The following is a 27,795-nucleotide window of genomic DNA, read 5'->3' on the forward strand; positions in this document are numbered from 1 at the left end:
CGCTCCCAGCAGTGTCTGATGGAGGAGAGACAGTGACAGTTGAACCTTCAGGACCGAAGGACACAGTTGAGTCTTGGTAGATTTCATATCCATCTCTGTACCAGGTAAACGTCCAGTCAGAACTCCCCTGAACTCCACAGCTCATGTCTATTGTCTCATTGGGAAACACATCCAACCACTTCGTCTGTACCTTTAGAGATGGCGTTGGTGGATCTGCAATTTCATAAGATTAGATTAAATAATTTTACAATTGTAAACATTTTAAAAAGTAAATTAGATATTAAACCAATCACAAAGATTCATGCATAATTTTACAATGGCAAGTAAATTGGATGAACTCATTACAGAAACAAATGAAACAAATTTTAAAGACACATTAGTATTTCTTAAAGGTTGTGTTTTTAGTATCGCTATGGAATAACAGTATGATGATGATGATCATGATTATTATTATTATAATTGTATTTTTTCTTCTTCCCGAATGATACTTTCTTCCCTTAATATCGCAATTTCATCGTGAAACAACACAAATTTGATCTCCCCTGCATTTTAGCCTAGTTATGGGAACTATCAAGAGCAATTTAGTGCTGATAATAGATTAAACAGGTCCAGAGAAGAATAAGCACTCTTTTCTAACCACTGTTCACACCAGAAAACACCATGTGTTTTGTAAGATATGATTGGACTAAATTACAGTGGTTGAATTCAGGAACTTGAGGTAGGCTAGTTCACTTCAACAGTGGCTGCTGCTTCTGTTTGAATACACTAGAACAGTGGTTCCCAAACAGTGGGTCGGGACCCATTTGTGGGTCGCGGGTCCATTTTTATGGATCGCAAGTATATCCACTTTTTTTTTTTAATTTCCTACATTTTTCAAAAAGGATTCTCTAAATAAATGCCAAAAATGTCATAACTTCGAAAACAAATGTTTAAGAAGTAGTGAAAATGAGCCGATCTGCTATTTTCACTAGTTGGAGTCACTGGGAATAATAAAATTTCTCTTTTGGGTCTCGAACTAAATAGTTTGGGAACCACTGCACTAGAAAGACCACCCTTTCATTTGTCACTCAATCAATAACAGTCCCGCTCAGTTAATATTCTGTTTGCCTTTATTAATACTTTTATTATTGATGTATAAGGTTATTTACTTTATTAATTCTGGAGTCACAACTAGCGTGTAATTGTGACGCTAATTAACTGTAAATGACATGGGAGATAAGGCCTTTTACGCAATCTAGCATGATGATGCAGACTGTTATGCTGCATCATGTTATCCTTCCTCTTCTAGTCCAGACTTTCTGACTTTTGTGTCTGCCACACACACACGTAGACGCACGTACGGACGTACACACACACACACACACGTATACGCATGTACGTACGCACACGTATACGCACGTAGGCACGCACGCGTGTATACGCACGTATGTACGCACGCACGCACAAACACATACTTTCTCACAACATTTGCACTTCATATGTTTTGCTATAAATATTAAATGTTATGTTGACTTTTGGTCACTTTTTTGTTTTTGTATTTCGTATGTTTTTTAAATTAATACCATGAGCTATGAATTCAAGACTAATATGTAGCCTACAGATCATAATTTCTGCTCAAACACAGACCCACACAATGCTGAACCAAAGACCTACAGTATATGGCAAACAGGAAAGGAGAATGTGTTCTAACCATATATCTTTGTCTGACTAACAATGGCATAGACCACCCAACTTTTGTTCTTACTTTAAAAAAAGTCTAATGTACATAATTGGTTGAATCCACATCCAACATCATCTCGTTCCAAATGAGATCCTGTTCTGGTCCCAATACCAGAATGAACAGATGAGATGGCACTCAAAAACATAAGCTAGGAGGAATTACCTCTATCTTTTCCATTAAATCAGAAGAGAGAAACATATGGCTGGCTGCTATGTAAAAGATAAAAGATGTCCACACAGACAACTGCTGCTCCAAGTCAACTCTAATGTGAGACTCACAACGTTTCAACCAACGAATGTTCTTCCTCTGAGGAAGACCATTCGTTGGTCCAAACATTGTGGGTGGAACATTAAAGTTTACTTGGAGCAGCAGTTGTCTGTGCAGACTTCTTTTATTCTTATTACATATCTTTTTGTCCTGCACCAGTGTTCATATGGATTTTCCTTTTTATTCTGATATGTAAAAGATCCCATACAATACAAGGTTGTCCTGACGTCACTCCCACTACCCCTGGGCCACAGTTATTTTTTGTATTGGAAATCCCATAGGCAAATCTTAGATCACTTCATTTAAGAACTGTGTTCCAGAGATAAACAAACCAACCCCGGCGATTTTACTCATAATATGGATATCGGATACTTGTTTTTCTCCAAACACAGACGTTATCAAATGTAACTCAATATCACAAACGACACAGAGTCACATACAATACTATACCTGACAAAATCGGCCAGCTGATTTGTTTATTTTTGGAACACAGATGACTGGTACCCCCCTCCCCAGCTATTATGAGCGTTATGAGCTTGTAGATCGGCTACTTCTGCTAGTTGACCTCCGACAAGGCGTAATAATTATGGGGTTTACGTGGTTGAATGGATTTGATCCCTCCCTTGCCCTGACTTCTAATCCTCGGGATCATGCCTATTAGTCCATGAGCCAGACAAGATTTCATTATCGAAAGAGTGGGCAAAACCATACCTATATTAAATTGTTTATAGGGTCAATATAAGTAAATAAATATATGATAACCTTTCCACAGGAGCAGCTTTTTCATATTTATCACACATTTTGTTATTTTCCCCATACGTACATGACAGGTGAAACAATGACAAGATTTAAAAAATAGTTATCATAATGAAACTTCCCCAGTTGATTACTTACATGAAGACAATGATTTATCGTATTACAAGTTTTCTGAAATTGTATATTTAAATATGCAAATTAGGCATTAGGAAAATATGCCCGAATTTGCATAACTTTCCAGAATCAACATTGGAACGTTGGACAAAGCCAGAGTCAACATTCTTATTTCATTTTGTTAAGATGTTGGAGTCAAAGGTTTTTAACGAGGGAATATTCAATATCTGGCTCAATTTTGGGGCTCTGGCTCATGGACTAAATGCCTAATTTGCATATTTAAATATACAATTTCAGAAAACTTGTAATACGATAAATCATTGTCTTCATGTAAGTAATCAACTGGGGAAGTTTCATTATGATAACTATTTTTTGTCATTTTTTCACCTGTCATGTACGTATGTATGGGGAAAATAACAAAATGTGTGATAAATATGAAAAAGCTGCTCCTGTGGAAAGGTTATCATATATTTATTTACTTATATTGACCCTATAAACAATTTAATATACTGTAGGTATGGTTTTGCCCACTCTTTCGATAATCATTGCTCAATTTTGGGGCTCTGGCTCATGGACTATGTGCTCCCTCATGCCCTTCACTACAGTATGTTCCATCCGTTTAGGGTTAGGCTTGGGGTTAAATATAGTTTTGAGGGAACATATTGTAGGTACACTCCCGTATGTATATAACTGTGCAAAATGTTTGTCTATTCTTTGACTCCTGCAAAGCAGTAATAGTCTGTCCTTTAGCACAGTTGCATATCTGCCCTTTACAAACGTTTAAGTTAACCACTTGATCTAACTTAAAAAAAAAAAAAAAAAAAAAAAAAGTTTTTGCTGAGGGAGGTTTGGTTCACTTGAACATCTGTCTTTATTTGTATTTATTGTCTAAGGGGCCTGTATCCGTTTTACTATACATGGATGTTGTGTCAAAATATGGCGGGCAAGACAGTTTTCTGAATCTTACATCAATGATTGCTATTAAAAGTCATTATCTGAAACATTAAATTACAAGGTCATTTAATTTTAAACAGTGTAATAGAATCAGACCATACCATTTTCACCAGCATCCTGGGCTGTACAAAGAGCAGCTAGCACTGTTGAAAAAAAGGATGCAGAATTCATAATTAGCGTACAGTTTCTGCAATTCTATAAATATATGAGTACTTTAGAAGTTCCTTTTTAATATCTAAAGTGAAGACGGAGACCGCGTGTTTCTAACCACTACTGTTTTTGAAAGAAGTGAAGTAAAATACAAATACATAGATACATTTTACTATAACAGGAGACCGTGTTTAGATCTAAAATATTTTTTTCTGATTATATTTTACTGACTGTTTTGACATGCTCAGAATTGTTTGGGTATAAAGACCCAGAAGAGTGTCAAAAGCCTTATGCTACCAATAATCGGGAAATGATGCCGTCTACATATAATGTGTATTAAAATGTGTAAATACATTACACCACTTATATTACAGTTTGCAATAAAGAAAATTACTTCTGTAAACATATTTGACATGTAAAGCCTTAGCCTATAAGCAAAATATGTGTATGCGCAAATCAATCAAGTCATTCATTAATTATACAAGTAATTATGTCATTAATTCAATAATACAGCTACCCTTACATAGAAGCTGCAATAACCAACTTTGGAGAAATTAGTGGAAAACAACCCTGAGTCCTCTTGGTCCGAGACCAAGTCAAGACCGAATTCAATTGCAGGTGAGACCGGGACAAGACGGAGACCATCAAAATCACAAACATCCTAAAAAGCACTCTACATACATGCTATGGAATTTACGTGTATATTAATTTAAGTTTAATTGAAAACATAGAAATGACACAATTAAAAGAAAATATAATTTGGCTGTGAAATGAATTAGGCTATAACGTATAACCAAAATAGTTAACTTACATATGATGCTGAAGGCCTTCTTAAACCTCATTTTCCATGAAGCGTGCAAAGTGCAATGCTGGTGACGCATGTACGATGCAGTTATGGTTAAAGTGTTGAAGGGCATGTCTGCTCGGGAAATGCCTACCTTCTTTCTTATCTCACTTGTGGTCTGGCTGCTCGGGCACCTCCCCTAACAGTTAGTCCATTGTAGATGGTGCGCCCACATAAGCCCAAAATCGCTTATACCACAAACACACCTGCCAACCCTCATCGTACACAGCATTAGCTGCTAATGTGGCCTGCTACTTGGATTCTATTGCTGCTGGTTGTTAATGCAGCCTGCTAATAGTCTCTAAAACATGTTTGTGAATGTTTATGTCCATTACTGTGTTGCCGTTAGTTGGGTTAAATGCCTATTAGCCAAGAGCTGCCTATAATGAGCCGTTGGCGTGTAGCTCAGCTAACAAATGAGTAGTGTTAGCTTGCGGCTAGACAGACAGACAGCCAGCTAGCCAGCCAGCCAGCGCTCTCAGCACCTATCACCATCAGGGGGGTCAGTGGAGAAACACGTTCCTTGGCGTCACTTGAACAACAAGCTGACCTGGCTGACCCTCTACAGTATGCTGCATGTTCTTAGTGAGTAGGCTGTCTGTCCTTCAGCACCACGGAGGTGGAGATCTCTCTCTCCCTCCGTGTGGGTTCTGACACGGCTGGACTGAGCAGTGTGTGTTTGATGCACTGTTTACTCTACTTTATCGCTCTTCAGTGTGGACACAAACTTAATTATCGTTATAGTTGTAGTTATCCTGCTCAGTGTGAATGGCGCCTAAAGATTGACTGTTCTTCCTTGTCAAAGGGTTTGTAAACCCACACAGTGTGTGTGTGTGTGTGTTCCAGCAGCAACAGGCCTGATGTATTGAACTCTGGCTGAGGTGACTCTAGCAAAGCCTGCAGTGTGCTACTACCGTGCAGTAAGCACCACAGTGTATAACGCACTAGCACCGATCATTACGTTTTGCATCCTGTTTCTTGCATTCCACCAAGCAGACTAAAACACAGTGTGTGTTTGATGTACTTTATCGTTCTTCAGTGTGGACACTAACTTAATTACTTAATTGTGTGATTAAAATAAAAAGGATATTTTGAAAATGGAAATTAAATAAGGCTAATGCTTTTTAATCTTAAGCCAATAAATGCATTTTTTGAGACACAAATGTATGTATAATTCAATTCAATACAATCACCCGGAGATGAAATGTAAATGCTATTGAATTATAGATTAATTTGCGTCTCAAAAAATGCATTTATTAGCTTAAAAAGCTTTAGCCTCATTTAATTAAAATTTTCAAAATAGTCTTTTTTTTTCATTTGAGAATTGTCCATTATTTAGTGGGGCATTTTAAATCAAATGACCGTTTATGTATAATTTAAATTCCGTCATAGAATGAGTACACCTTGATATGAAATGTCCAGGTACAAATGGAAAGGCAAAAAAAATAGGGCAGAGCCGGGAATATGCAGTGCATGGAAAGACAATAATTATTCACTCCATTGTCTTTTAGGGTGTAATCTCACAGTATATGTGTTTTATGATTGTTATCAATGTGAGTGAAGCTGCTCCTTTTGCACTCTGGAGGCCCTGAGTTGAACTCAAAACAGAAAAGTAATATTTTTTTCCCGCTTGTTTCGCTTCCATAGAACTCCATTCCAGTCTGATGGTAACGTGTTTAACAGAGGACTCAAATCATGATTATGATCAAATGAACAGTGCTCACATGAATAGATTCTGACTGGTTCTTGGAATGATTACTGTATGTTGCTTTTGTTTCACAGTTAATGTATTGGGTCAGATTTTGATTATATTTTGTATTCCCTGTATTTGATTAGTGTTAGATTACTGTTATCCTATGAAGAAAAGCCTCCAGTGGACAGGTGTTGAAAATTAGCACTCATGCATGTCAAATAAAACTAGAAAAAGTGCTCCTCGGAGCACAGGTCTCCGCCAGGTCAGGTATGTTATTGTGGCCTCCTGGTGGCGCTATAATAGGTCAATGTGAAAAGGGTGCCATTTCTTCTTAGGCCTTTCACGGCAATCGGACACTGCATTCATGATTTGAGGCATTTTGTTCCAAAAATGTGTTTTGCTAAATTAGACCTGCTGGTGGCGCTATAACAGGCCAATGTGAAATGCGTGGCATTTTTTCCTCGGCCTAGTGGGAATGTGCATGTGAAATTTCACGGAAATTGCAAGCTGCGTTCATGATTTGAGGCATTTTGTTCAAAGCGGACCAATCCTGCAAACTTTGGAAGCCAATCTTAGCCAATCAGGATGGAATATGGGAAATCGAACAGATCCGGGTTGATCATATGACTATAGAGATACTGTGTACCGATTTGCATGACGTTTGGATAAAATCTGTAGGAGCAATGTCAAAAAATGGGTTTTGCACAAATCGGCCTCCTGGTGGCGCTATAACAGGCCCATGTGAAAAAATTGGGGCAAAGGTTCTGAATTGGCATCGAGGGAGTGTGTGTGCACAGTTTCGCAGCGAGTGGGCCAACGGTGCCGGAGATTAGCTGGTAACACACGGACAGGACACACACACGGACGGACGGACAGGGGGTAAAACATACTCTCTCGCCATGCCTTTCGGCCTGGCGGAGACAATAAACATATTCATCAACTGGTGAAATAAATGAACAAAGTCTGAATACACAATAACTCTGACTCAGCCTCTCATTTCAATTGTCACACAAACAAATATCATTGGTCATTTCCCATCACAACAACAGTACCCTCTTTTTATTGTTAAGGACAGTTTGCATGTTAGTTTGCACGTTTGCAAAGCAGTTTGCACGGCTTTTCACCTCATGGACGGTCTGGTGACATGGGGTTACACGTCATTTTGGTATCGGCTCAACCGCAATGGAAATAAGCCTTTGGGCTTTATTGTGTTTTTATCCACTGTGTTGACTGCATGTCGGGAAGTGCTAATGAGCACTTTTCTGTACAATCACCAAATAAAATCAATCAATCAATCAATCAAATGTGATTGACCGGTGAATTTCTACTTTGTACATTGTAGTGTTTTATATTTGTTGATGATATTGTATTTATTATATTATCTTATTTTTTCTTCTATCTTATTAGTTATCTCCAGATACATAGGACGTAGGACCACAATGGAAACAAATCCCCAGGACTTTTTTGTGTTATCCTTTTAGCTCAAATGTCTGACTGTACCTCATGCTGTTTCATTTCTGCCATGGTAAAAAGAAATGTTTTAGATGTCCGGCCCAGTTCGACCTGGAATAGACTGGTCGTTCAGCAGTTGGCCCGACCGTCCCAGTGGCCAGAGAAGCAGATGCAGCAGCTGCTGTGTGTGGTGGTGGCGTGTGCGCACACTGAGGGTCTGCACAGGAAGCCAGAAAGGAAGCAGCTGCTTTGACCGCACTGCTCCACTTACTATACAAGCCTAAAGTCTGAAGCGATGTTTCTCAACATGGGGTCCATGGACCACCAGGGGTCCAAATGGCAGCGAGCTGGTAGCATGTAGGCCAAAAAGTAGGCAGAGGAGTAGCTAACAGAAGGGTGTACAACGATCTAGTTATATCAATGAATGAGTGTTTTTTTGTAAAGAAGTTTTCTATTCCAGTTTGTTTCCTTAAATTTCACTTCAAAACACTTTTAGGGTCATTTTAACATCTAATACTTTTCAGTTTCATCTACAATTGACTGTCAACTTGTGTAGCCATAATGTCTGACATTACTTCGTCACGTGAAGGACACACAAAGCAACTCTGGCGCAGCAAAAGCTTGACAGCCTTAAAGCAGGAACGTGTGTTTTAGTTTAGTCTAACATGGTTAAAATGGAGTTTAGAGTTCAATGGGCTTATAGGAGTGGGTGTGTCTGATTAAATGAATATATACAAATATCTAAATATTGAATCAAGCCACTTAAAAACTGTCTGGGCCCGGGTGCAAGTATTAGATGTTAAAATGACCCTAAAAGTGTTTTGAAGTGAAATTTAAGGAAACAAACTGGAATAGAAAACTTCTTTACAAAAAAACACTCATTCATTGATGTCATGAGAACTCTGCAAAAAGCTTTGCCATTTGTGGAAGCAGTGAGGTGACACTTTATTTCTTTTTTTTTTTAACTCTCACACAGAGAAGAAGCCAGAAGGGCCCAACCTTTTTCTCACCATGGCTCAGCTGATGACACGTGATGGTATGTACTGTATTTTTACAGACTTCACCAGGGGTTTGTGGTTTGGGCGTTTCTGTAGGTAATGATATTTACAGTTCCAATAGGTTTCGATTTGTTGGGGGGGGGGGGGGGGGGGCAGGGCATTTTCTTAACTACTTAAGTACTTTTTTGTATGACAAATGCCAAAAATAGTCTCTCTACTGTACAATGTGACGTGTTGTATATCTGCTATTTCTTTTATTTAAGAAATATATTGAAAACTCTTGACAAGACACCAGGTTAATGTGGTTAATGTACATTTTTAATCAAATTGTCCCATATGCTACAGATGCCCCTTGCCCATTGGACGACTATGACCGTGTCACTGAGGTTGCACTGATTGCTTCAAATAACGGTATTACTTTTAAGATAATAGATGATATATGGATTATTTGATTAGCTAAAGGCCTCTAGGTTAAATGTAGGGTAAGTGATTTTTTTTTTAAACTGAGCATTACAGTATATACTAATAGTAATCATTGCAATAGCTTGTTTGTTCAGTAAAAGGAGTCTCCCTGTGTCTCCAGCTCTTTAATAAAAAATAACATACATTTTCAGGTGGGGGGCCAAATTTCAGGAGAGGTTACCCATTTATCAGCTTTGATCTTTTAGAATTGGAACTTACAGTTCCAATTCCAATTGTGTGTGCTTCTTTCTTTGTGTCATCACTTCCCATTTCAGTTCATCCTGTATCCTGTGTGAATTCTCTCTCCCCATTGGATAAGTAATGTCAGACATTATGGCTACACAAGTTGACAGTCAATTGTAGATGAAACTGAAAAGTATTAGATGTTAAAATGACCCTAAAAGTGTTTTGAAGTGAAATTTAAGGAAACAAACTGGAATAGAAAACTTCTTTACAAAAACACACTCGTTCATTGATATAACTGGATTGTTGTACACCCTTCTGTTAATTACTCCTCTGCCTACTTTTTGGCCTACGTGCTACCAGCTCACTGCCATTTGGACCCCTGGTCTGTTGTTAGATAAAAAAGGAATGACACATCAGACCTGTGTGCAATTCATCATGTGATAGAGGATAGAGCAAGAGAAAGGTTTGTAAAAATGTGTAGGTCTGTCGCCCCAAAGCTTTTTTGTTTCTCAGAAATGTTTTGTGTAATCATCTTCTGAAAGCATGAGCAGTCATCCCTGAAATATCAATACAATAGTACAATCAATTATCATAATCATTTTGTGCCCACTCCTTGGGGTGTTTTTTGTCGCAATATATTTACACATACGTGACATTTGTTCTCTGCACTTTACCCATCCTAGGAGCAGTGAGCAGCTGTTGGTGTGAAGCGCTCAGGAAGTGTCTTGCTCAGTTTGACACTTTGACACATTGCTGAGGGCTGGAATTGAACCTGGGACTTTGCCTTCCCAATATTGAGGTATTCGTTCAAATATATTGTGACTTGATTTCGATATTGTGAAACGCATTTCATTTACTCAATATCGCCCAGCCAGGTATTACTTCAGGTCTGCATGCATTGTGGAAGTCAGTCTAAAGTTATTTATCTAAACGATTGTCTGGAACATTCTGGTATTCTGTTCTGCTTATGTCTTATCTGCATGTGCTCTCAGAGGAAAATATAATCCCATTGACTGGACCACTAAACATAGTGTCTTCAGCGTTTGCAGTCATATAGCATGTCACAATTCAACAACACAAGATAAAAGAACACTCAAAAATGTTTACTATTTTGTATTTTATACTTTAGGCAGATAGTCAGTGCTCCACAGTGCATACTGTACAATGGCTTCGACATGGATAAACATATCACACCGCATGAAAGGAAAACAAAACGACCACCCCCAAAGAATTCAAAACAACATAAAAGACAGCAGATTTTGAAGCAAATTAATTTGACTAAATTCCAATTATTGGAAAATCATATTTACAATTTTAGTCCATACCTGCAGTACACTGATGCAGGTAACGATGTACTCAAATGGTAAAAATCATATGTTTATAATTGTGAAAGAGTCTGCCTTGAGTCTATTATATTTAACATAATGGTGTCTCGTCAGTGACCTATAAAGTGGTGCATTTAAGACATCTGGCAAGAGATAAATTAGTTGGCCAATTAAAAGTTGATATGCATTTTGAGTCTACCAAAGTCATGCAGTTTTAATATAATTCAACGCTATGTGTTTCAAGTTTCACCCGTGATCTAGACAATAGGCAGTTGTTACACTTATTTATATTTGTATGGGAAATGATCCAGACTTCAGTGTGCATTCAGTGATCCAAATATAATATATTTTGATGTTTTGGGATGTGTGAGGATATATTATCCTAACTGCTTGAATGACATAAGCCCTCCATTTTCATCTGCCGTATCAAGGATCTCAGATGTCACAGCTAGAGAGAGAAAGGGAGATATAGATCAATGATATCATGCCTCTAGTGATAAAAGACTATACACAGAATATAGAAATGTAATCAGAGAATCAGAGAAAACGTAATATGGTTGTAGTACCTTGGTTGTCTGGGGAAGGTATGGGGATCTGTGTTGATTCACTGCAAATTGCTTCATTGTCATCCATCTCTGCAGGTCAAATTGTTGAAAAGAAAATTTAACAAACAAAATGTTATATGATAAATTAAAGGTATTGTAAGTGATTTTCCTTTGTTAAAATAAGTGTTAAATGGCTCTATATTCTGATAGTACTCATTGATATAGCATGTTTGTTCAGTAACAGGGGTCTCCCTGTCTCTCCACCTCTTTAGTAAACAGAAAAAGCATTTTCAGGTCAGGATAGCAATTTTATCCAATCGGGAGAGAGAACTCAACACAGGATACAGGATTAACAAATTAAATGGGAAGTGATGACACAAAGAAAGAAGCACACAAAATTAGAACTGTAACACTAAAAGATCGAAGCTGATAAATAGCTAACCTCTTCTGAAATTTGGCAAGCCACCTGAAAATGTATTTTATTTTTTATTAAAGAGCTGGAGACACGGGGAGACTCCTTTTACTGAACAAACAAACTATTGCAATGATTACTATCAGTATATATACTGTAATGCTCTGTTAAAAAAAATAAATCACTTACCCTACATTTAACCTAGAGGCCTTTAGCTAATCAATAATCCATATATCATCTATTATCTTAAAAGTAATACCGTTATTTGAAGCAGTCAGTGCAACCTCAGTGACACGGTCATAGTCGTCCAATGGGCAAGGGGCATCTGTAGCATATGGGACAATTTGATTAAAAATGTATATTAACCACATTAACCTGGTGTCCCTATTTTGGGCAAATTTGTCAAACCCCTGGTAGCGCCTGTAAAAATACAGTACATACCATCACGTGTCTTCAGCTGAGCCATGGTGAGAAAAAGGTTGGGCCCTTCTGGCTTCTTCTCTGTGTGAGAGTTAGGGAAAAAAAAAAAAAAAAGTCACCTCACTGGTTCCACAAATGGCAAAGCTTTTTGCGGAGTTCTCATGACATCAGTGACACCTTTCGTTTATGTTAAATTAAGACAAGCGATCCTACCTGTTAGTGGTTTAGAATAGCAATGATAATAGTCTTGATTCATAGTAGTGCATGGATATGTTTGTGTTTAGTATTCAAAGATGGTTAACTTTAGTTATAAAGTTTAATAATTGTTGGCATGCATTTGGTAAGGGTAGGGATCTGGGATGGCGGTTAGTAACTGATATTGTTTGACCTCAAACTCCCAGATTCAGAGCTTGTAGAAATTGTTTATTGACACTTTAACACGGAAGACATATACAGAGAGATTCTGAACAGGATAAATCAAAACCTGGCTTGCGGGTCAGTCTTAGAGCGATGCATCCGATGAAGACACAGAGAATTCCAAAGAAGAGACAACCAGAGATGGAGAGAAGCACCCTTCTCTTCAGAACTATAAAGACGGGAGAGAGACACAGAAAGAAAGGGAGAGAAGAATATGAGTATGATAACTTATATAATTTATTTGTAAATGATTGTGATTCTGGTCTTCACAGAAAGTAAAATACATAACATAAGTTATTTTTGGTGAGCAACAGCCGACAGTCCTACGACAAAGAATTATTTAAACGTTTCTCACGGAGGTTCTTGGTCTTGAAATCATCACTGCGGGTGGAGTAAAAGGGCCGTTCAAAGCGGATACCTTGACAGGTGTACTGGCTCTGATCAGGGTCATCCTGGGGCGTGACTGTGAGTGTTTCAGAGGGAGCCAGACTCTTTCCTTCTGTGAACCTGTACGTTTTGGTGTTTTAGAATGTTTTAAGAGATGATGGGGAATGTACATAATATAAAACATGCATGTGGTATACTTCCACGAATATCATACCATGTGTAGTTCCACTCAACTTGGCTTCCCTTCACCTCACATCTGAGCACCAGGCTATCGGTGGAGAAGACCTCTGACCAGCCAGTTAACAAGGTCATGACGGCCCACGGACGCACTGCAGACACAGTTGGAAAAGGAGGTGAACTCATTCCAACAGCTTGCAGATGCATTTAAAGAAGGAAAAGTTTATTATGCTTACCTTGAATGTCAAGGTTACGGGTCTCTGAAAATTCTGTGCGAAATTCATTTTTCTTGCCTCTTGTAGCTTGGCATTGATACCCCCCCTTGTTTGTTTTAACAACAGAGCTGATGGAATGACTGTGTCCAGAAGTTAATGGTTGTGATTTATCTTTGTACAACTGATACTCCCATCCAGAGGAGACCGTAACTTCACAGATGAGGTTCACAGATTCTCCAATGTACATCACATTGAACTCTGGAAATTGCTTCAGTACAGCTTTGGGCATCTCATCTGAGGGTAGGTTATGCGAATTATGGTAATGTTTAAATGACATTGCACACTCATGACATTTTAGTCATTCATCAGATTAAAGGGATACTTTGACACTTTTAAGTTTCCTCATCACATTGGGGAAGATTTCCCTGTTTTTCTAAAATGGCCAGCTAGCTCTTTGTCTCTTATGCATGTTTCCCCCCGTTGTCTATACGAAACCAACTAAAATACAAAATGTCAAACTATCCCTTGAATGGGGTAACAATAGTGTATAAATCATCTCACCATAGATCTTGAGCACAGATCCAGAACTATTTCTAGTGCTGACAGATCTGCTCTTATGTCGTCCCATACACTCATATTCTCCAGCATGTTTGGCTGAGACAGAGTGGATGGAAAGAGTAGCTCTATCTGAGTCCAGGGATGAAGATTTGTCCAACTGCATCTGTGTTCTATTTCTGTACCATGTATAGGTCCAGTCAGAGTTGTCTGGAACCCCACAGCTCAACTCCACAGTCTCAGTGGGAAACACATCTGACCATGGAGTCATTAGCTTCAAAGCTGGAACAGGAATAGCTAAAAAGAAATAGATAATTTAGAATTGTCTGTATACATAATTAAGCGGTTTCATTTAAACAACATATTAACATTATAGATTATGAGAGGCAGTGCCATTAGATTGTGTCAATGTATATGATACACAAAAATATTTAAAAAAAACAAAAGACAGATTAGTACTTTTTCTTTGGCTCACCAGATATCTGTAGAGTCTGAACCTTGCTGTAGTTTGTATTGAATGCTGTTGTGCCTCTTTTGGCCATGCACTTATATTTACCACTGTCTGATGAAGTAGCTGAGCTGATGTTATAACTATTGCCCCTGTTTGATTGTTTGATTGGTGTTCCATCTTTGTACCAAAGATACTCCCAGCCAGTGGAAACGTTAACTTTACAATCAAAGAACACTCGCTCTCCAATGTACATCTTCTCAACACTTGGATATTGAGTCATCAAGGGTTTTGGCTTATTAACTAAATCAGAAAAGGAAAATAGATGTTTATTTTGTAGTGTCACTGGAGTGGTGGCAGTATTGTTAGTGTTTGTGCAATATAATAGTAATCAGAAATGGAAAGAACTTGCTCTTTTGCTGCACGAACGTTGCACAAGCTGAAGCTAGTGTACTGTCTCATTATCAGATAATAATAGAACATAGCCAATTAAGATAGGCACTAATTAATCAATATTTTAGATATGGCTAAGATAACCTGTAATATAATTGTTAGAAACTCACGATGAACTGTGATATCAGCAGAGTTGCTGGGTTCAGAGCTGATGGGGATGCTCCTGGTTTTATGGTGACTTTTACAGGTGTAGAGTCCTGCATTTGATTGTTTGGCTGAGAGGATAGTGAGTGACGTTCCTTTTGCATCCAGGAACACAGCTGAGCCGTTACTGAGTTTGTGTCCATCTCTGTACCAGGTAAAAGTCCAGTCAGAACTCCCCTGAACTCCACAGCTCATCTCTATTCTCTCAGTAGGGAACATATCCAACCACTTGGTCTGTACCTTCAGAGATGGTGTTGGTGGGTCTGCAATTTTATGAAATCAATTAATAATTTTGCAATTGTTACTACATTAAATATTAAACTCATTACCAAGATGTATGAAACGCATTTTAAGGCCACATTTTTGTCTTTCACATTGGTGTGGAAGATCATTATGATATGAAATGTTAATACATCAGCAGGAACTTTGCCCCTCAACACTGTATTTTGAATCATTAAGGGTTTTGGCTTGTTAGCTAAATTTGAAAATATAATAAATATTTATTTTGTGTTGTCACAAATAAGTATTGTGACTGCTTCCGGGTAATAGTAATCATAAATGAACAATTAAAATTACTATTAGACTGTGGTAATAAAATGGTGATTAACTGTCAACCACAGATCCTAATACTATTTATAACATAGGTCTTTAAAGCTGATATTTTAGAAAAGATTAGAAAAGAAATAGCTTCTTCTTACCAACAATATTAAGAGATACTGTCTTGCTGTCCTCTGCAAATAATTCATTTTTTTTGCCTCTTCTTGCCTTGCATGTATATATTCCACCATCAGAGGGAGCAGGAGAGCTGATGGTGTAACTGGATTTACTGGAGTCAGAATTGAGTTTTCCGTCTTTGAACCATTGATACTCCCATCCAGAGGACACATCAACTTCACATCTGAAGGTCACTGACTCTCCAACATATATCTGATCAAAGCCAGGATCCTTGCTTAATGTTGACTTGGGTCTGTTTTCTAAATTAGAAAGTACAACATCCCATCATTTTACCACTAAACGCATTACATAAATGTATCACATGAGTAAAATCACTACTAAAGATACTCAATGTATCTATCTAATGGGCCTTTTTATGTACTGCATCATTCATATAAAATGTATGGTCTTTGACAGCAAGCTTCAAAAACATACTTTGCATTCAGTGGAATAGCAACATAATGTGTGACTGTAAGAAGCAACAAATATTTCTGCTACACTGATATTACAGTAAGCATACTGTCACATATCCAAATTGATAATATAATATAGTCGATTAAAATAAGCTACAATTAATGGCATTTTTCCGTCTTGCTGAGATCAATTAAAATAATGTAATATAATTGTTAGAAACTCACGATGAACTGTGATATCAGCAGAGTTGCTGGCTCCAGAGCTGATTTTCCTGGTTTTATGGTGAACTTTACAGTGGTAGAGTCCTGCATGTGTTTGTGTGGCTGAGAGGATGGTGAGTGACATTCCCTCTGCACCCATGGACACACTTGAGTCTGCACTGACTTTCTGTCCATCTCTGTACCAGGTAAAAGTCCAGTCAGAACTCCCCTGAACTCCACAGCTCATCTTTATTCTCTCAGTAGGGAACATATCCAACCACTGGGTCTGTACCTTCAGAGATGGCTTAGGAGGATCTGGAAGTTTGTAGCATATACCAGTAGATTTTCATAACACATCTTAAAGAGTTTGACATTTAAGGTGACTCCTGGGCTGGGTGAGTAATACAAAAAAGTCCTTACCAGATAATTGCAGAATTGTTGTTTTACTTTGATCGGTGTAAAACGGGCCCTTTCCTCGTTTGGCTCGACACCAGTATTGTCCACTGTCAGACGACTTTGGAGATGTTATAGTATAAGTGCTGGATGTGTGAACCTCTGTTCCATTTCTGTACCACATGTATTCCCATCCAGAGGACACAGCAACTTCACAGCTGAAGGTCACTGACTCTCCAACATACATCTGATCAAAGCCAGGATCCTTGCTTAGTATTGACTTGGGTTTGTTTTCTAAATCAGAAAGTACAACATCCCATCACATTAACACTAAACTCATTATATTAAAGTGTATCACATGAATAAAATCACTACTAAAGATAATCAATGTAACTATCTAATGGGCCTTTGTTATGTACTGCATCATTCATATAAAATGTATGGTCTTTGACAGCAAACTGCAAAAACATACTTTCTATTCAGTGGAATAGCAACATAATGTGTGACTGTAAGAAGTAAGAAATATTTCTGCTACACTGATATTACAGTAAGCATACTGTCACATATCCACATTGATGATATAATATAGTCGATTAAAATAAGCTACCATTAATGGCATTTTTCCGTCTTGCTGAGATCAATTAAAAGATGTAATATAATTGTTAGAAACTCACGATGAACTGTGATATCAGCAGAGTTGCTGGCTCCAGAGATGATTTTCCTGGTTTTATGGTGACCTTTACAGGTGTAGAGTCCTGCATGTGTTTGTGTGGCTGAAAGGATGGTGAGTGACGTTCCCTCTGCATCCAGGGACACAGCTGAGTCTTCACTGAGTTTGTGTCCATCTCTGTACCAGGTAAAAGTCCAGTCAGAACTCCGCTGAACTCCACAGCTCATCTCTATTCTCTCAGTAGGGAACACATCATCCAACCACTTGGTCTGTACCTCCAGAGATGGCTTAGGAGGATCTGAAAGTTTTTAGCAAATACCGGTAGATTTTCATAAAATCTTAAAGAGTTTGACATTTTAGGTGACTCCTGGGCTGGGTGAGTAATAAAAAAAAGATGTCCTTACCAGATAATTGCAGAATTTCTTTTTCACTCTTCTCTGTATAGAACGGGCCCTTTCCTCGTTTGGCTCGACACAAGTATGGTCCACTGTGAGATAGCTTTGGAGCTGTTATAGTGTAAGTGCTGGATGTGTGAACCTCTGTTCCATCTCTGTACCACGTGTATTCCCATCCAGAGGACTTATCAACCATACAGCTGAATGAAACAGGCTCTCCGATGTATATTTCTTTTAAACCTGGAGAGAGTGTCACTCTAGGCTGGGGCTTGTTTGCTAATACAAAAAGGAGAAGAAGGGGCATTTTATGTTCATACACATTCATTACCCAATACCTACACAGGGATTTAAATTATATATTTTATATATATATATTTATATATATATATATTTCAAACATGTAAAGGAACTTACCATACACTTGTAGGGATACTCTGTTACTATATCCAGTGGTCTTATTGGGTTTGGTCTTGTGATGACCTCTGCAGGAGTACCTCCCTGTAGTGCCTGATGGAGGGGAGACAGTGACAGTTGAACCTTCAGGACCGAGGGACACAGTTGAGTCTTCATGTCCATCTCTGTACCAGGTGAAGGTCCAGTCAGAACTCCCCTGAACTTTACAGCTCATCTCCACTTCCTCATCGGGAAACACATCTGACCACTGGGTCTGTCGCTCCAGAGATGCCGTTGGTAGGTCTGCAATTTTATTAAATTAGATAATTGTACAATTGTAAGTTAAATACAACACTCAGTACAGAAATTCATGAAACACTTTAAGTCCATATTCATTATTGTTTCTTACAGGTTTTGTCTTTAACAATGCTGCAGAAGAACTGTATGATTATTATTACTAGGAAGTTGAAAATATATATACAATGAAGTAGCATTACTAAATGCTGAGAGTTCCTCTCCTTGATTTGGCACCAGTATGTTCCATTATCAGTATAGGAGCATTAGAGTTGTATCTGTATGTTATGTTATTATGTTATAATATTGTTTCATTGTCAAACTGTGGTAGGAACCATGGCTCTATTTTTGGTCATGCTGTTTACATTTGATTTATTCAGTGATCAAATAGCAACCAGGTCATGTCATTGATTTCACATAATTTTTGACATCAGATTGCATTTCGTTCAAGCTTAAGGCTGCAGGCAACAGCAATACTGCCAGTGTGTAACACCATACTTGAATCTTGATAAGTGATGCTCCCATAATCAATGTGTTGGCTCCTACTGTCTTCAGGAACACTCGATTAGAAAACACTGTATTATTTTCTCTCCCCCCCCCCCCCCCTTTTCTCCCCCATTTAAGAATTATGCCTATTGAGTCTCTGCTGTTTACATTACCACCTCCACCCAAGCACCATTAGAAACACTGTATAACAGTGCTTATATTAATGCCTGTGCTCAGTGGTGTACTGGTGTCTGGAAAAGATACTCTAATTTTGCCAAATAAATGTGAAGGTTGCCCATGTCGTACAGCAGTGGTTCCCAACCTTCTTTGAGCTCTGGACCACTAGCATATTTCAAACAATGCTCAAGGACAACTCCACCTCACCCAGAAGGCATAACACAGTCATGTGTATTTAATTTCATTTTGTTAAGTAATATTTAACATTAATGATCTTAAAGCTGGATTTATAATTAGATGCACCACAGTGCACAAGCTCACAATGCGTCCCCAAAACCTCAACAGTAATTATTTATTTTCAAGCCTTTACCAAAACTACACCTATATGTTGTTGTTTTTTTAAATACAAATTTGATTGACTTATGAAATGTTAGCCTGTTTAAATATATTTTATATTGTACCTCCTTTGACCACTATAGTGGCTCGTGGACCACTGGTTGAGAAACAGTCCTGTAAAGGAACTTTACAGAACTTTACAGAACTGTTTCCTGTGCAAAGAAATGATCTGAAACAATTCATATTTCTCAAATTGTCAACTCATTTCTTATGCATACAGTTTCTGTGTGTGATATGGGTCATGACACGTGCGGCAACCCAACCCAAACACCCTGGGGCAGAGTTAGTTGAATTCAGGAACTTGAAGTATATGCTTCTTCAACAATGGCTGCTGCCCCGGTTTGAATGCAAAAGAAAGACCACTCTTTTATTTGTCTCTCAATCACTAACAGTCCAGCTCAGTTATTATTAGTTTACTTTGATATATATTTTTATTTTTATTATACTTTTATTATTAATGTACTAGATATTTACTTTATTAATTTAGGAGTCACAACTAGCGTGTAATTGTGTTTCTCATTAACTGTAAATGACATGGGAGATAAGGCCTTATCTCCCATCTCATACGCAATCTAGCATGATGATGCAGAATGTTGTGCTGCATCATATTATCCTTCCTCTTATGGGCTTCCTGGCAATGCCTAGCCCCACACACGCACACACTCACAAAAACAGATGCACAAAAACTCACACTTTCTCACAACACTTGCACTTCATATGTTTTGCTATATATATATATGCATATATTTTGCTATTTACAGTGAGTACATTTTAGATGTTGAATTTGTATCACTTTTTAGTACATTTTGTATGTTTTTGTTTTATTAATAGGCTACTGTGAGCTATGAATTGAAGACTAACATGTACAGATCATAATTCCAACCATACAGCTTCTTTGTCTGACTAACAATGACATAACCACAACATTTTCTAAAATGTTCTGCTTTTTTATTACTTTAAAAATAGTCTAATGGAAATAATTTGCTGGATCCACATTCAACATCATCTCCCAATACCAGAATGAGCAGATAAGCCTAAGCTATGAGGAATGACTTCTATCTTTTCCATTATACAGAAGAGAGAAACATATGGCTGGCTGCTATGTAAAAGATAAAAGATGTCTACACAGACAACTGCTGCTCCAAGTAAACTTTAATGTGAGACTCGCAACGTTTCAACCAACGAATGGTCTTCCTTTGAGGAAGACCATTCGTTGGTCCAAACGTTGTGGGTGGAACATTAAAGTTTACTCGGAGCACCAGCTGTCTGTGCGGACTTCTTTTATTCTTATTTTGTGTCTTTTTGTCCTTCTTAAGATGTTCCTTTTTATTCTGCTATGTAAAAGATTGCATTGAATATAAGGTTATCTTTTCTATTAGACTACTATAACATTAGGTGTGATGCTCAGCAAACCACCGGTGCATTCTGGTAATGTTACTCATACACGGGCAAGCGAAGAGAACGGGCCAGAATCAGGATGCATGGATTCATGTGGTTAATTAGGTGTGGTCAGAGTCAGACCCCCCCCCCCCCCCCCAATCTTTCCTGTAATCTGAACCATATTTTGCGTTAGAGAGACATGGCTGCTCTCCATAGTGCAGTAAATGAGCATTGAAACCGTTTCAAATATTCAGAAAATACTGATATTGGTAAAACACTAAGACATTTTTTCACACTAGAAGTGAATATCCTTATGCATAATGTTAGCCTGTTTAAATATATTTTATATTGTACCTCCTTTGACCACTATAGTGGCTCGTGGACCACTGGTTGAGAAACAGTCCTGTAAAGGAACTTTACAGAACTTTACAGAACTGTTTCCTGTGCAAAGAAATGATCTGAAACAATTCATATTGCTCAAATTGTCAACTCATTTCTTATGCATACAGTTTCTGTGTGTGATATGGGTCATGACACGTGCGGCAACCCAACCCAAACACCCTGGGGCAGAGTTAGTTGAATTCAGGAACTTGAAGTATATGCTTCTTCAACAATGGCTGCTGCCCCGGTTTGAATGCAAAAGAAAGACCACTCTTTTATTTGTCTCTCAATCACTAACAGTCCAGCTCAGTTATTATTAGTTTACTTTGATATATATTTTTATTTTTATTATACTTTTATTATTAATGTACTAGATATTTACTTTATTAATTTAGGAGTCACAACTAGCGTGTAATTGTGTTTCTCATTAACTGTAAATGACATGGGAGATAAGGCCTTATCTCCCATCTCATACGCAATCTAGCATGATGATGCAGAATGTTGTGCTGCATCATATTATCCTTCCTCTTATGGGCTTCCTGGCAATGCCTAGCCCCACACACGCACACACTCACAAAAACAGATGCACAAAAACTCACACTTTCTCACAACACTTGCACTTCATATGTTTTGCTATATATATATATGCATATATTTTGCTATTTACAGTGAGTACATTTTAGATGTTGAATTTGTATCACTTTTAGTACATTTTGTATGTTTTTGTTTTATTAATAGGCTACTGTGAGCTATGAATTGAAGACTAACATGTACAGATCATAATTCCAACCATACAGCTTCTTTGTCTGACTAACAATGACATAACCACAACATTTTCTAAAATGTTCTGCTTTTTTATTACTTTAAAAATAGTCTAATGGAAATAATTTGCTGGATCCACATTCAACATCATCTCCCAATACCAGAATGAGCAGATAAGCCTAAGCTATGAGGAATGACTTCTATCTTTTCTATTATACAGAAGAGAGAAATATGGCTGGCTGCTATGTAAAAGATAAAAGATGTCCACACAGACAACTGCTGCTCCAAGTAAACTTTAATGTGAGACTCGCAACGTTTCAACCAACGAATGGTCTTCCTTTGAGGAAGACCATTCGTTGGTCCAAACGTTGTGGGTGGAACATTAAAGTTTACTCGGAGCACCAGCTGTCTGTGCGGACTTCTTTTATTCTTATTTTGTGTCTTTTTGTCCTTCTTAAGATGTTCCTTTTAATTCTGCTATGTAAAAGATTGCATTGAATATAAGGTTATCTTTTCTATTAGACTACTATAACATTAGGTGTGATGCTCAGCAAACCACCGGTGCATTCTGGTAATGTTACTCATACACGGGCAAGCGAAGAGAACGGGCCAGAATCAGGATGCATGGATTCATGTGGTTAATTAGGTGTGGTCAGAGTCAGAGTCAGACCCCCCCCCCCCAATCTTTCCTGTAATCTGAACCATATTTTGCGTGAGAGAGACATGGCTGCTCTCCATAGTGCAGTAAATGAGTATTGAAACCGTTTCAGATATTCAGAATATAATGATATTGGTAAAACACTAAGACATTTTTTCACACTAGAAGTGAATATCCTTATGCATAATGCCCAGTTTGTACCTCCACTACGCCACCAGGTTTGGTACATTTGAACATATGTCTTTATTATTTTTATCGTCTCAGGGACCTGTATCTGTTTTTGGGTACTTGTCTAGGCGGGTGGTGTGTCCCTTCGAAATGTGGCAGGCAAGACAGTTTTCTGAATGCTACATTAATGATTGCTTTAAAAAATCATTCCTATCTGAAACATTAAAATACAAGGTTATTTAATTTTAAACAGTGTAATAGAATCAGACCGTACCATTTTCATCAGCATCCTGGGCTGTACAAAGAGCAGCTAGCACTGTTGAAAAAAGGAAGCAGAATTCATAATTAGCGTACAGTTTCGACAATTCTATAAATATGAGAGATGTGTATGTATACATGTATATACTGTATATATATATATATTATCGGAAGCAAAAGTAAGGCTCAGAATTGGGTATAAACCCTTACTTTTGCTTTCGATAATCAGAAAATGATGCCTTCTGCATATATAATGTGTATTCACATGTGTAAATACATTAGACAAAAAATACTTGTAACGCGTAAACATATTTGACATGTAAAGCCTTAAGCCTATAAGCAAAATATGTGCACAAATTACTTAAGTAATTAATTAATTATTCAAATAATTATGTCATTAATTCAATAATACAGCTACCCTTACATCTCTTGAAGCTGCAATAACCAACTTTAGAGAAATGAGTGGAAAACAACCCTGAGTCCTCTTGGTCCGAGACCAAGTCAAGACCAAATACCATTGCAGGTGAGACCGGGACAAGACTGAAACCATAAAAATGAACAAACGCCCTAAAAAGTACTCTTCACACATGCTAGAATGGAATTTACGTGTTAATTTAAGTTTAATTGAAAACATATAGAAATGACTCAATTAAAATAAAACATAATTTGGTTGTGATATAAACTAAGCTATAACTTAAAACCAAAATAGTTAATTTCCTAAAAACTTACATATGATGCTGAAGGCCTTGATAAACCTCATTTTCCATGGAGCGTGCATACAGTAGTGCAATGCTGGTGACGCATGTACAGTACAATGCAGTTATGGTTGAAGTATTATGGTTAGGTATTTCTACTCAGGAAGTAGGGGTGTGTTTAGTTCATCTCTTAAAAAAGGTAGCGTGCTTACTTTCTTGTCTCACTTGTGGTCTGGCTGCTCGGGCACCTCCCCTAACAAAACCCATTTGTTTCTTGAGAGCCAGAGACTATAGCAGTCTCACTACAGGCAACTTAGTCTTGAATGTACTTTTGTTATTTAGGGATCATTGCTTAAAAGAAACTTGACTGCTTTGGTTCATATACTTATTATGTATACAGTTTTTTGAATTTGTACTCCCATATAAGCAATGTGAAGGCAGCCTTCTTTCACCTTAGAAACATTGCCATGGTATGCTAGTTTTTATCCCATAATGATTCTGAAAAACTGATTCTTGCTTTTGTGTCAAATGCCTTATTTACTGGTCTCCCCAAGAAGTCCTTACAGAGACAGCAATTAATTCAAAACTCGGCAGCTAGACTGCTAACAAGAACCAGAAGACCAAAGACGTGAGCATTATTACCCCAGTCTTGGCTACTTTACATGGCTCCCTGTTTCACTTAGAGTCGACTTTAAAAGTTTGCTTCTTGTTTTTAAAGCACTACATGGTATGGGCCCATCTCATGGACTCATTGAAAATATATAGGCCCCCGAGAGTAGGCTACTTACTGTAGATCTTCTTCGGCAGGTCTACTAGAGATTACAGTTAATACCCAGAAAGAAATTGGTGGTGCTGAATTCATCAGTTACGCCTCTTATCTGTGGAACGCATTACGTCAAGAAATCAGCAGTCAACATCTTTTAGCGTCAACTGAAAACCCACCTTTTTAACATCAATACAGGTCAAAGTCTGTCAATGACTAAATGTTTTCAATCAGCTACAGTGAACATGTATGAATAAAATAATAATCAGAATCACTGATTGACAATGAAGAAGGCAGGAAGGCCAAAAACATGCTGTCCTGTTTTTCTTTAATATGACATTATTTTATGTGGTCACATGAAGAATATCCTAATAACTGTGATTAGAAAAAATCATATCCATTACAGTTGATTATTCATTCATTCATTCAACTACCATCACTAAGCAGATTAAATACCTTTAACAGCCAGTAGGGAGAAACACAACACTAATGAATTCACTGAGGTTTATTCAATGCTCAACAGAGAAATGATGAAAAATATATTAAAGGTTATTTATCGCTAAAGCAAAATCTCATAACAAAGCTCCCATGTACAGTCTACATAGACAAAGTAAAATATATTTAGTAAAATATCTGCATGAATTAAAAAATGGGATGAAAATGAATTAGAATGATATTCAACTATCCTCTCAACTTTCAGCCACATTTTAAATGAGCAAAGAATTATGTTTATCTAGTCTTAACCTCAAGCTTGTTTTTATATCCGCTCAACGGTTGAAAAGCCACAGCATGAAACTACTAAATGTCAACGTTATCAACCATAAACCACATCATCTTAAAATAACTGTTTTATCATCATGATACTGATTCACAGTCCACAGTAGAGAGAGAGAGAGAGAGAGAGAGAGAGAGAGAGAGAGAGAGAGAGAGAGAGAGAGAGAGAGAGAGAGAGAGAGAGAGAGAGAGAGAGAGAGAGAGAGAGAGAGAGAGAGAGAGAGAGAGAGAGAGAGAGAGAGAGAGAGAGAGAGAGAGAGAGAGAGAGAGAGAGAGAGAGAGAGAGAGAGAGAGAGAGAGAGACACAGAATTTAGAGCATAATGTAATTGTGTTTGAAACGGAACACTATTATTTTCAAAGTGACACACTAGAAGCTACAGAGTTTCCATGACAACCATGTTGCAGAAAAGCGGTTCTTGTTGTGGAGGGCGGGTCTTCACCTTGTAGCAAATGTAGAATCCAACACACACCATGAGCAGGATGCACATTTCAGCCACTTGGAAGTAGACAAACACACTCTGTCCTCCTGAATGACAACACACAAAATCAACTTCAATATGGAACTGGTTACAACTCCACTGAATATAGACCTTTTACACAATTATTGTCTCTGCCAGGCCAAAAGGCATGGCCGCGACTATGTTTTGCACCCGGTCTGTCTGTCTGTCGGTCCGTCTGTGAACAGCTAATCTCCGGCACCGTTGGCTTGATCGTAGCCAAACTCTGCACACACAATCCATGGACGCAACCAGGAGGCAGATTTTTTTTACAGTACTCCTACAGATTTTGTCCAAACATCACGCATGTTTGAATGCAGCGTCCGCTTGTGGTGAAACGGATCCGTCAGATTTTTCATATTCCATCCTGATTGGCAAATTCCGAACATTGCTGGCCCACAATAACTGACCTGACTTGGCGGAGACCTGTGCTCCGAGGAGCACTTTTACTAGTTTTTCCCAAATTTAGAATAGCCAATTATTTTTACCCTTTTTTTTGTCATTATGCCAAATTTGCCAATTAATTCCTTCCCTGCCCTGACATTATACTGTAGTTAAAACATTTTAAGATTTATTTTTGAAAAGCCGTTGGTTTATATTTTGTGGGTTGGAAGATTACGGATTACAAGTTTTCTTTTTCACGGTGCAGGAAAAAAAACAACGTTGGACAATTCGTTCACAACAGGATCAGAAGAATCGTCAGTGGAATCACAACCAGAAGTCCCACAATCAATCCCACAACAGGCCTAGACAGGTTGAGCTACGGCGAGGAAAATAGCATTTAAAATAAATAGATTAGTATTAGAACAACTCATTCTAACATTTAACATCACAGGCTGTAGTGTACAGTATGCCTCAAGAAGTTGTGGTTCAACTTCTGTTATAATAATGTACTGTATGTGATTCTGGTCTCCACAGAAAGTACATTTCATAACAATATATTATAACATATCAGTTATTTTTGATGAAAGACATTCTTGTAACACAGTCTGAATAAAGTGTTACTCACGGAGGTTCTTGGTCTTGAAGGCATCACTGAGGGTGGAGTAAGAGGGCCGTCCAAAGCGGATACCCTGACAGGTGTACTGACTCTGATCAGGGGGCGTGACTGTGAGGGTGTCAGACTCAGAGGGACCCAGAATGTTTCCTTCTCTGAACCTGTATGTTTTAGTATTTTAGAGTGTTTTCAGACACAATGGAGCATGTACAGAACATGTTATACACTTCATGCTAGCTCTGGTCCATAGCCTGAAGGAGTTCTCCTTAAGGCTATATGGACTCTCGTCTGCAGTAACTTTATGCTACAAAATCATACCATGTGTAGTTCCACTGGTCTTGGCTTCCCTTAACCTCACATCTGAGCACCAGACTATCATTGGAGAAGACTTCTGACCAGCCAGTTAACAAGGTCAAGACGGCCCACGGACGCACTGCAGACACAGTTGGAAAATTGAACTGGTTCAACAGCTGCATGCTTGCAGATGCATTAATTCTGTGTTGTCACAAATAGGTATTGTGACTGCTTCCAGGTAATAGTAATCATATATGAACAAGTTAAAATGACTATTAGACTGTGGTAATAGGCTACAATGGTAATTATCTGTCAACCAGAGATCCTAATGCTATTTACAAGATAGGTCTTAAAACTGATATTTTAGAAAAGATTTTAAAATAGCCTTTTCTTACCAGCAATATTAAAAGATACTGTCTTGCTGTCCTCTGCAAATAATTCATTTTTGCCTCTTCTTGCCTTGCATGTATATATTCCACCATCAGAGGGAGCAGGAGAGCTGATGGTGTAACTGGATTTACTGGAGTCAGAAGTGATGAGT

At 38.0% G+C, this 27,795-nt stretch overlaps 2 protein-coding genes and 1 long non-coding RNA gene across 6 annotated transcripts in view; all 3 read right to left on the reverse strand.

Annotated features, from left to right (window-relative positions):
• Positions 1–24,025, reverse strand: part of LOC311054015 (hemicentin-1-like) — a 48,387-nt gene extending 24,362 nt beyond the window's left edge. The window contains exons 1-11 of one of the 4 annotated variants that reach the window (XM_084069875.1): positions 23,963–24,025; positions 23,250–23,291; positions 18,295–18,576; positions 17,890–18,156; positions 17,490–17,783; positions 16,843–17,109; positions 16,447–16,737; positions 15,793–16,068; positions 15,061–15,357; positions 14,525–14,800; positions 14,056–14,346 (exon numbers count right to left, since the gene is read on the reverse strand). In XM_084069875.1, coding sequence (XP_083926001.1) covers positions 14,056–14,346; positions 14,525–14,800; positions 15,061–15,357; positions 15,793–16,068; positions 16,447–16,737; positions 16,843–17,109; positions 17,490–17,783; positions 17,890–18,156; positions 18,295–18,576; positions 23,250–23,291; positions 23,963–24,011 — 2,632 coding nt within the window. In that variant the 5' untranslated portion in view covers positions 24,012–24,025. The remainder of the gene's footprint in view (positions 1–14,055; positions 14,347–14,524; positions 14,801–15,060; positions 15,358–15,792; positions 16,069–16,446; positions 16,738–16,842; positions 17,110–17,489; positions 17,784–17,889; positions 18,157–18,294; positions 18,577–23,249; positions 23,292–23,962) is intronic. The other 3 variants (XM_084069877.1, XM_084069876.1, XM_084069878.1) reach the window with 3 other exon arrangements.
• Positions 42–4,834, reverse strand: LOC311054357. The gene is made up of 3 exons (XR_014601716.1): positions 4,773–4,834; positions 3,913–3,954; positions 42–213 (listed from the first exon to the last, which is right to left on the reverse strand). It is a non-coding gene; the product is annotated as an uncharacterized lncRNA (long non-coding RNA).
• LOC311054019 (uncharacterized protein) lies at positions 10,855–27,697 on the reverse strand. Its single transcript, XM_084069882.1, has 8 exons — positions 27,650–27,697; positions 13,317–13,431; positions 13,071–13,222; positions 12,783–12,884; positions 12,320–12,379; positions 12,138–12,203; positions 11,488–11,556; positions 10,855–11,369 (listed from the first exon to the last, which is right to left on the reverse strand). The coding sequence occupies exons 2-8, from the start codon at positions 13,412–13,414 to the stop codon at positions 11,299–11,301; spliced, it is 618 nt and encodes a 205-aa protein (XP_083926008.1). The 5' UTR covers positions 13,415–13,431; positions 27,650–27,697; the 3' UTR covers positions 10,855–11,298.
• Between the last annotated feature and the right edge of the window lie 98 nt (positions 27,698–27,795).

This window comes from Gymnoscopelus microlampas (assembly GCF_963454915.1).
Source record: "Gymnoscopelus microlampas genome assembly, chromosome: 10".
NCBI lineage: Eukaryota > Metazoa > Chordata > Actinopteri > Myctophiformes > Myctophidae > Gymnoscopelus > Gymnoscopelus microlampas.

What these genes read in the sequence shown, in the direction of transcription:
- LOC311054019 (XM_084069882.1), bottom strand. Translation starts at nt 13,414, where the DNA reads ATGACCTTGTTAACTGGCTGGTCAGAGGTCTTCTCCACCGATAGCCTG. An exon ending in TCAGCTGAAGACACGTGATG is followed by an intron (nt 12,204 to 12,319) that starts GTATGTACTGTA and finishes CATATGCTACAG; the next exon opens with ATGCCCCTTGCCCATTGGAC. An exon ending in ACCTTCCCCAGACAACCAAG is followed by an intron (nt 11,370 to 11,487) that starts GTACTACAACCA and finishes TTCTCTCTCTAG; the next exon opens with CTGTGACATCTGAGATCCTT.